Source organism: Saimiri boliviensis, chromosome 3 (genome assembly GCF_048565385.1).
Source record: "Saimiri boliviensis isolate mSaiBol1 chromosome 3, mSaiBol1.pri, whole genome shotgun sequence".
Taxonomy (NCBI): Eukaryota; Metazoa; Chordata; class Mammalia; order Primates; family Cebidae; genus Saimiri; species Saimiri boliviensis.
The window spans coordinates 68,897,055-68,906,955 of NC_133451.1; the positions used below are offsets into that span (position 1 = coordinate 68,897,055).

A 9,901-nucleotide genomic window follows, 5' to 3' on the forward strand; every position below is an offset into this window, starting at 1 on the left:
TGAGCCGAGATCGCGCCATTGCACTCCAGCCTGGGTAACAAGAGTGAAACTCTGTCTCGAAAAAACAAAACAAAACAATATATCATATACATAATGATCAAAAATGCAAACATACTAATGACAAAGTGTGTATTAAGGCAAGAAGACTGGCCAGGTGTGGTGGTTCACACCTGTAATCCCAGCACTTTGGGAGGCCGAGGTAGGCAGATCACGAGGTCAGGAGTTCAAGGCCAGCCTGGCCAACATTGTGAAACCCCATCTCTACTAAAAATACAAAACTTAGCTAGGTGTACTAACAGGCACCTGTAATCCCAGCTACTTGGGAGGCTGAGGCAGAATTGCTTGAACCTGGGAGGTGGAGGTTGCAGTGAGCCAAGATCATGCCACTGCACTCCAGCCTGGGTGATGGCAAGACTCCATCTCTGAGAAAAAAAAAAAATACAGGAAGACCAAGAAACAAAGGATTATACAATGTTCATGAACTGATGCAATATTGTACACATATCAGTTCTCCATAAATTGATCTATATAAATTCAATTAAATTCCTAGAATTTTTATGAACATTGGTAAGTTGATTCTAAAATGCAAAGAGACAAAAATAGCCAAGATAGTCTTATAGAAGAAGGACAAAACAGAAGGATTTAGTCTACCAGATATAAAAACTTACAAACTAGACCAGGTGCAGTGGCTCACACCTATAATCCCAGCACTTTGGAATGCTGAGGAGGGTAAATTACTTAAGCCAAGCAGCTCAAGACCAGCCTGGGCAACATGGCAAAACCCCATCTTTACTACCCAAAATACAAAAATTAGCCAAGCATGGTGGCACACACCTGTAGCCCCAGCTACTTGGAAGGCTGAGGTGGGAGAATCACTTGATCCCAGGAGGCAGAGATTGCAGTAAGCCAAGATCATGCCACTGCACTGTAGCCTGGATGACAGAGTGAGACCCTGTCTCAAAAAAACTTACAAACTAGAATAAACATGACTGTGGGCTACTGGCACAAGCTTAAACAAATAGGCCAATGGGACAGAATAAAATCTTACCTATATATGAGAACATGTAGCAAAAGGAATATTCAGAACAGTGGAGAAAAGATGGTATTTTCAATAAATGTTTCTGGGACAACTGGATATCCATAAGGGAAAAGTCATAAGATTTGACTGTGTCAAACACCGTAATTAAGATCAAGTATTTGATAATGTTAAATTTTGACTAATATCTAGTGTAACCACTAAAAGACAGAAACACAGTGTATAATTTCTGAGTTATTAGAAAAACAGAAATGATAAATATAATCAATCCAAATAACAAAAGAAAAGTAAGTAGAGAACTGGTAATATAATAGCACATATTAAGGTGGTAGATAAATATTTTCAAAATACATCAGATATTATACTACATGTAAATGGAATAAATGCTCCAATTAAAAGGCAAATATTATCAAACAGGAAAAAAGAAAAATATAACTATACAGTTTTCACAAGATATACATCTAAACAAAAATTCAGAAAAAATACGGGGCCAGGCGCAATGGCTCATGCCTGTAATCTCAGCACTTAGAAAGGCTGAGGCGGACAGATCATCTAAGGCCAGGAGTTAGAGACCAGCCTGGCCAGCTTGGTGAAATCCCGTCTCTACTGAAAATACAAAAATTAGGCTGGGCACGATGGCTTAGGCTTGTAATCCAGCACTTTGGGAGGTTGAGGCGGGTGGATCATGAGGTCAAGAGATCGAGCCCATCGTGGCCAACATGGTGAAACCCCTTCTCTACTAAAAATACAAAAATTAGCTGGGCATGGTGGTGCATGTCAGTAGTCCCAGCTACTCAGGAGGCTGAGGCAGGAGAATCACTTGAACCCATGAGGCAGAGGTTGCAGTGAGCCGAGATCGTGCCACTGCACTCTAGTCTGGGTGACAGAGTGAGCTCTGTCTCAAAAAAAAACACACACACAAAAATTAGCCAGGAGCATTGGCAAGCACCTGTAATTCCAGCTACTCAGGAGGCTAAGACAGTGAGACAGGAGAATCATCTGAACCCAGGAGACAGAGGCTACAGTGAACTGAGATCACACCACGGCACTCCAGCCTGGACAACAAGAGCTGTTGTCTAAAAACAAAACAAAACAAAATTCAGAAAAATTAAAAGTAAAAATATGGAGAAAGATTTACTATGGATACACTAACCAAAATTAAACTAATATTTGTACCTTTATTAATTTCAAATAAAGTAGGCCTTAAAACAAAATACTGGCCAGGTGTAGCTCAAACCTATAATCCCAACACTTTGAGAGGCTGAAGTAGGAGGATTACTTGAGCTCAGCAGTTTGAGACCAGCCTGAGCAACATAGTGAGACCTTATCTCTACTAAAAATTAAAAAATTAGTCAGGCATAGTGGCACGCATCTGCAATCCCAGCTATTTGGGAGGCTGAGGTGTAGGACTGCTTCAGCCCAGGAGTTCAAGGCCGCAGTGAGCCATGATCATGGCACTGCACTCCAGCTTGGGGGATAGAGCAAGACCTTGTCTCAAAAAAGCAAATGAAACAAAACATTACTATAATAAAAAGGGTTACTGCATAATGACAAAAGATTTAACTCAACAGCAATATATGATAATTCTAAATATTATACACTAATAATATTGTTTCTGTTTATAAAAATAAACACTAACTGAACTACAATGAAAAGTAGAAAAATCTAAAATGCAAAGGATTCACAAAGGAAGACTTTAACACGTTTCTTTTCAAGCATAAGCAAGCATATAAAAAAATAAAAATCTGGAAGATTTAAACAACACAATTAACATGAACTAATGAACATACATAGAATACTTTTCAGGAACAAGAGGTTTTTTTTTTGAGTTGACTATATTTTGAACCAAAAAGCAAATGTCAAGAAATTCCAAGGAAATAAATTCTTATACGGTGTATACTCACATCATAGGGTAGTTGTGTCACAAATAGATAACCAGGAAAGAAAAACATAGAAAATTTCCATGTTTGGAAATTAAGAAATATATTTTTAAATCACTCAGGGATTAAGAAAAAATATAACAGAAATGAGAAAATATTGTTAACAATCAAAATTTCCAGCCAGGCGCAGTGGCTCAAACCTATAATCCCAGCACTTTGAGAGGCCGAGGTGGATGGATCACCTGAGGTTGGGAGTTCCAGACCAGCCTGACCAACATGGAGAAACCTCATCTCTACATAAAATACAAAAAAAATTAGCTAGGCATGGTGGCACATGCCTATAATCCCAGCTACTATGGAGGCTGAAGCAGGAGGATTACTTGAACCCAGGAGACAGAGGTTGCAGTGAGCTGAGACTGCATCATTGCATTCCAGCCTGGGCAACAAGAGCGAAACTCGGCCTCAAAAAAAAAAAAAAAAAAAATTCCAGGATACATATCAAGCTCTTCCCACAGGAAAGTGTATATCGTTAAATGCACATTTGAGGGGACAAAAAGGCGGAAAATTAGAGTAGCATCTATCTCAACAAATTAGGAAAAACAGCTGCAAAATAAAACCATACAAATAAGTAGAAGAAATGAAATAATAAAGAGCAAAAATTAATGAAATAGAAAAGAAATACACATGATCAACAAAGTCAAACATTGGTTCTTTCTAAAGATAAATAAAATTTAATTGAACTTCTGATGAGATTGATGGAGGAGAAGGGCAAAGATTTGATACAGTAGGCCTAAAACTGCTGTTATTCTTAGAAAGATTGGCTTGCAAAGTGGGCCCTTGATTGGCACCTGGAAACTTGGATTCAGGAAAATTCTCTTCATTTCCAAAACTGACAAAGTTAGGCCAACAATATTGTTTGTGCTGAATACCTGCTTTACTACTGGAAGTTTGGAACTTTGGTTAGTGCCAGGCAGAGGGCCTATGTGACCCATTCCCAATAAAAGCCCTGGGCAAGGCCAGGTACAGTGGCTCACGCCTATAAACCCAGCACTTTGGGAGGCCGAGACGGGTGGATCACGAGGTCAAGAGATCGAGACCATCCTGGTCAATATGGTGAAACCTCGTCTCTACTAAAAATACAAAAATTAGCTGGGCATGGTGGCGCACGCCTGTAGTCCCAGCTACTCTGGAGGCTGAGGCAGGAGAATTGCTTGAACCCAGGAGGCGGAGGTTGCGGTGAGCCGAGATCGCACCATTGCACTCCAGCGTGGGTAACAAGAGTGAAACTCCGTCTCAAAAAAATTAAAAAAAAAGCCCTGGGCACTGAGTATCTAATGAATTTTCTTGGTAGATAATATTTCACACGTATTGTCACAATCCACTGCTGGAGGAAATAACTGTGTCCTGTGTCTCCACTGGAAAAGGACTCTTGGAAGCTTGTGCCAGGTTTGTCTGGAATTCAATCTGTGTGCTTTTTCCCTTTGCTGATTTTGCTTTATATCCTTTCACTACAATAAATCATAGCCATGAGTACAACTATATGCTGAGGACTGTGAGTCCTCCTAACAAGTCATCGAATGTGTGGGTGGTCTTTGGGACTTCTAACACAGATTATAGATAGATGATTGAAAAATATGCAGAAATATACAGAAAGAAGAAAAAAATAATTTAAAATCAGGTTTATATTCACCAGATAAATAAATTTGCATATCTAATCACTGTATTTCTTATTGCCAGAAAAGAAATTTATACTCATATTTTTTCATTTTAATATATGAATTTACATACCTTTAGTAACTTGATTTCTCGCATTGCAATCTTTTTAACCATTTTGTCATCATCACTTTCTAAGAACTTCTTGATGGCCACAATTCTTCCAGTATCTTTATTCCTACACTTCATCACCATTCCATAACTCCCTTCTCCAACCAATCCCAGGTTCTCATATTTTTCCATTTTAATTTAAAGCCAGTAGAAACTTTTTGCTGTGGAAGCCAAAACATAGAATTAACAATGTTGAGTGTGTTATTTTCCCTCACCTTTCCAGCAAATTAATTCTTCCCAGCTTGTTTTCCATATTAGAGTGGTCACTGTGTTCATGGCTGTCCTGTGTTAATTCACAATTTCCTAGTGTTTCTACATGTATGCTATGTTTTCAAAATGGTCACACACGTTTTGTAATAGACAAGGCAAATGGAATTGAAGCCATTAACTTTAAATTACTAAATGCCATGTTAATTAAATTCCATGCATTTTTAATTCTAATAAAGCAATATTCGAGCTATCATACATAACAATCACAACTCACTTTAAAAAACACAATTCCAGCCTGGGCAACATAGCAAGACCCTGTCGCTACAAAAAACATTTTTAAATTAGCTGGGTGTGGTGGTGTATACCTGTGGTCTCAGCTACTTGGGAGGCTGAGGTGGAAGAATCACTTGAGCCCAGGAGGTTAAGGCTGCAGTGAGCTATGATGGCACTGCACACCAGCCTGAAAAATGAAACAAGAATCTGTCTAAAAAAAAAAAAAAAAAAGCACAGGTTGTGCACGGTGGCTCCTGCCTGTAATCCCAACACTTTGGGAGGCCAAGGCAGGCAGATTACCTGAGGTCAGAAGTCTGAGACCAGCCTGGCCAACATGGTGAAAACCCATCTCTACTAAAATCACAAAAATTAGCCAGGCATGATGGTGCACGCCTATAGTCCCAGCTACTCCAGAGGCTGAGGCAGAAGAATCACTTGAACCCGGGAGGCAGCAGTTACAGTGGGCCAGGATCGCGCCACTGCACTCCAGCCTAGGCAGCAGAGCAAGACTCTGTCTCAGAAAAAAAAAAAAGAAAAGAAAAAAACACAATTCCTTTTTACTCAAAGGTGCATAACTGAATTTGGTGGGGATTGTGTGTTTGTTTTTGGGATGGAGTCTCGTTCCATTGACCAGGCAGGAGTGTAGTGGTGTGATCTCGGCTCACTGCAACCTTCACCTCCCAGGTTCAAGCAATTCTCCTGCCTCAGCCTCCGGAGTAGCTGGGACTACAGGCTCGCACCACCACTCTCAGCTAATTTTTGTATTTTTTTTGCCCCTCCCCGCCCCCAATTTTTGTATTTTTAGTAGACAGGGTTTCACCACATTGGCCAGGATGGTCTGGATCTCTTGACCTTGTGATTCACTCACCTCAACCTCCCAAAGTCCTGGAATTACAAGCACTCCTGACTTCAAGTGATCCACCCACGTTGGCCTCCAGAAGTGCTGGAATTACAGGCATGAGCCACAGCTCCCGGCCTGAATTTGGTTTTAACGAAGATCAACATTTTTTGCGACATTGGATTTAGATCAATGTTGGACATATTTATGCACCTTCCACTTAACTGGAAAAAATATTTGATCACAAAAAAAAATTAGCACAGGCCGGGCGCAGTGGCTCACACAATCTCAGCACTTTGGGAGGCCAAGGTGGGCGGATCCGAAGTCAGGAGTTCAAGACCAGCCTGGCCAACATGGTGAAACTCCGTCTCTACTAAAAATACAAAAATCAGCTTGGCTTGGTGGCATGCATCTGTAATCTCAGCTACTCAGGAGCCTGAGGCATAAGAATCACTTGAACCCAGGAGGGGGAGGTTGCAGTGAGTTGACACCATGCCATTGCACTCCAGCGTGGGTGACAGAGCGAGACTCCGTCTCAAAAAAAATTAACACAGAGCATCTTTGATAAAATATTTTTCTTTATTTTTCTTACAATACTAATTACTATATTGAACTTAGAAAATAAGAGTAATGACATCAGTATATACGCAGATTTTTTAAAATAAAATAGTAGTACCAAATACAGTAAAAGTATTTCAAAAATCCTGTTAATGATTACTTACTATAAGTATAATTTGAATTTGTGTTTGAAATTTTTTACTCACATTATATGACATTTTCTGAATAAAGGCAATCCTAAGACAATCTTTCTTGTTTTACCAATGATTGATGGAGGTCCAGCAATCATTGTACAAATGTTTTGGTACAGAAAAAAAAAATTACTTCAGTCCAAATACAGATAGATTTTAACTCATAAGGTTTGATTGTCATGATATATATGTTATTAACTATAACTCCAAAGTTAACTTTATTTTTAAAATATGATTTTGAAATTAAATTCTAGGAGCTACGAATAAAAAATGCTGCTCTAAATCCCAATGTGTTTCCAAAGGTTTCAGGAGAAAAAAACAAAGTCTTTTAATAATTACATATCCAACGATGATTCAGAGTTGATTTTTTTAAAAACCTGACAATATAAAAATGCTCATTTATTAAACTTTGGAAAGAGAAAAAATTCTTGCTTATTATATTAATTGTGTACTTACAGCAATCTAAAATTAATTTACTCAGATTGCAAATTGTTTTTCCTGTTTCTCTGTTGGAAAAGTGATGCAAAGACAAAACAAATATTCTCTTTGTTCTAGCGAACTATGCTAATCCAATGTATACATTTCCCACACTTGACATATAAGTTTGAGATTGTGTTTGTTTGTTTGTTTGAGATGGAGTCTCACTCTGTCACCAGGCTGGAGTGCAGTAACATGATCTCGGCTCACTACAATCTCTACCTCCCAGGTTCAAGCGATGCTTGTGCCTCAGCCTCCCAAGTAGCTGGGGTTACAGGTGCCCACCACCATACCTGACTAATTTTCATATTTTTAGTAGAGAAGGGGTTTCACCATGTTGGCCAGGCTGGTCTCGAACTCCTGACCTCAGGTGATCCACCCACCTCGGCATCCCAAAATGCTGGGATAATAGGTGTGAGCCACCACACCTGGCTGAGATTTTATAATATACTTATTTTTAATGTAGATATACATGGAGAACCAAAAGATTGATCTTGGGGGGTGAGAAATGAAAATAATACCAATGAACATGAACTTAAATTATTTCATTATTTTACTACCAGTTTTCATAGCAGATTCTACCATGAACTTTTTACAGAGCAGTGTCCCAGACACTAACTTTCCCTGCATTTGACATTTTACCTTCTATTTCACTTTCATTAACTATTTCTTAACAAAATGTTGGTATTTGAAAAAAATTCTCCATATAATTCTATCTGTTCTTAATTATTTTTCTCTTCCATTAAGAAAGTACGTTTTATTAAGGACTGGGCTTTAGGTTTATCATACCAATGACAAAAATAGCTTGAATCTATAAGCTGGATCATTTTAAAACATTTTGTAATTGGTGCCCTCAATATTTGAAAATGAAAAGTGACCAAAAAAAAAAAATGACTTTAAGCATGTCTGAGGCGTTCTGAAGCATATCACACGCTAACATTAATGCGGGTTGATTGCTTCAAGTTTATTCTCCGAATCAGTTACACATCAGAACACACCACATTGAACACACCTGCTTTTTCAAGTGGCACCGTCCACAAATACTTTAAAAGTAACACGGCCTAAAAAGCCTCTTGTTTTCTGAAACAGTTACTCATAAACTATAACTTCCCATGCCTTCTACTCTTGTATGGAAGGGTAATACAAACGAAAAAGAAACCTGGCCAATGGTCAATGTGGCATTTCTAAATGGTTCTAATATCAAAAACTTAGATAAAATATTTGGAGAATGCTAATTTTTTATTTTGTTTAAGACAGATTGAAAGGCCTGGCACAGTGGCTCACGCCTGTAATCCCAACCCTTTAGGAGGCCAAGGCAGGTAGATCATCTAAGGTCAGGAGTTCCAGACCAGCCTGACCAAGGTGGAGAAACCTCATCTATACTAAAAATACAAAATTAGCCAGGCGTGGTGGCAAATGCCTATAATCCCAGCTACTCGGGAGGCTAAGACAAACAAGAGAATCGCTTGAACCCGGGAGGCAGAGGTTGCAGTGAGCTAAGATAGTGCCACTGGGCACTCCAGCCTGGGCAACAAGAACAAATCTCTATCTCAAAAAAACAAAACAAAACAAAAAAGATTGAAATCTTTTATAGATCAAAAAAAAAAACGAGATAATAATAGCTTTTAAAAGTACTATACTTACTGTTTCTTCAGTCCGTTTGCACGGAAAGACCCAAAGGTTTTCAACTTGGAAGCAAATTGGAGGTGAAATGCATATCGCTCGCAGGTCCAAAAGATGCTGCCTAGCAAACTAGCAATTGCAGCGCTGTTGCGATTTCTTCGCAGGTCCTGAGCGACGCAGGCAAGGAGGCAGGTGGGCCTCGGTCCGCCGCAAGCTCACACTTAGGAGGACCACTGGCCGCATGCTGTCGTTGTCAAGGCAACGACCTCACTCCGTCCCCAACCACAGGCACGAAGTCCTGGGAGACAGATAACGGCCCAGATCAGAATGCGTTCACGGCAGGCACCAACATCTGTGAAGGCCAAGGGCTAGAGAGAAATTAGCTGGGTGAGAGGCACCACCTCCCAGCTCATAAGGCCCCTAGTCCCTGGAGTCCGGAAACCTGCACCACTCCAACTACCCCTGGACTAAGGCGTTGGCCACGGAGCTGCAAGGGGGCGGTTCCTCACCCGCCCTGAGTGCGCCAGACCTCGCTTGTTCTGATTGGCCGAGCCCTGTCGTCACGAGCCATGATTGGCTAAGGGCCAACCACCCAGCCCCTTCACCTAGGGCTCGGCCCAGGTTCTGCTCCCTGACGCTCAGAGGCCCTGCGTCCCCACACGCCTTGGTTCTCGCCGGGAGGCGCCTTTCTTCCTTCGCGGGGGGCAGGAGGCGATTGGGGTGCCCACTGCGAAGACTATGCAGAGTGCGATAAGGTGTCCCTCACAGTCATGCCGCTGGGGCGGGGAGGAGGAGCGTGGGAGCCGGGGGCCCTGAGTCGCGAAGGCGCGGCCTGACCGCGACTCCCTGCTTCCTTTTCGTTCCAGGCGGTGCGGCCCGTCTGAGCCAGGTAGGAGATGACGGTGACAGTCTAGGAGGTGACTGATTAGTAGGCGAGGCAAGGTGGAAGGCAGGTAGGTGATGACAGACCTGACGTTAGGAGGGACCCTGG

General features: G+C 41.0%; 1 protein-coding gene across 2 annotated transcripts in view; it reads right to left on the minus strand.

Moving 5' to 3' along the window:
• The window catches only part of CDKL2 (cyclin dependent kinase like 2), a 44,998-nt gene extending 35,576 nt beyond the window's left edge, over positions 1–9,422 (minus strand). For both annotated transcript variants that reach the window (XM_010342608.3, XM_003931983.4), the window contains exons 1-2: positions 8,932–9,422; positions 4,705–4,901 (exon numbers count right to left, since the gene is read on the minus strand). In XM_010342608.3, the coding sequence (XP_010340910.2) occupies positions 4,705–4,872 (168 nt within the window). In that variant the 5' untranslated portion in view covers positions 4,873–4,901; positions 8,932–9,422. The remainder of the gene's footprint in view (positions 1–4,704; positions 4,902–8,931) is intronic.
• Between the last annotated feature and the right edge of the window lie 479 nt (positions 9,423–9,901).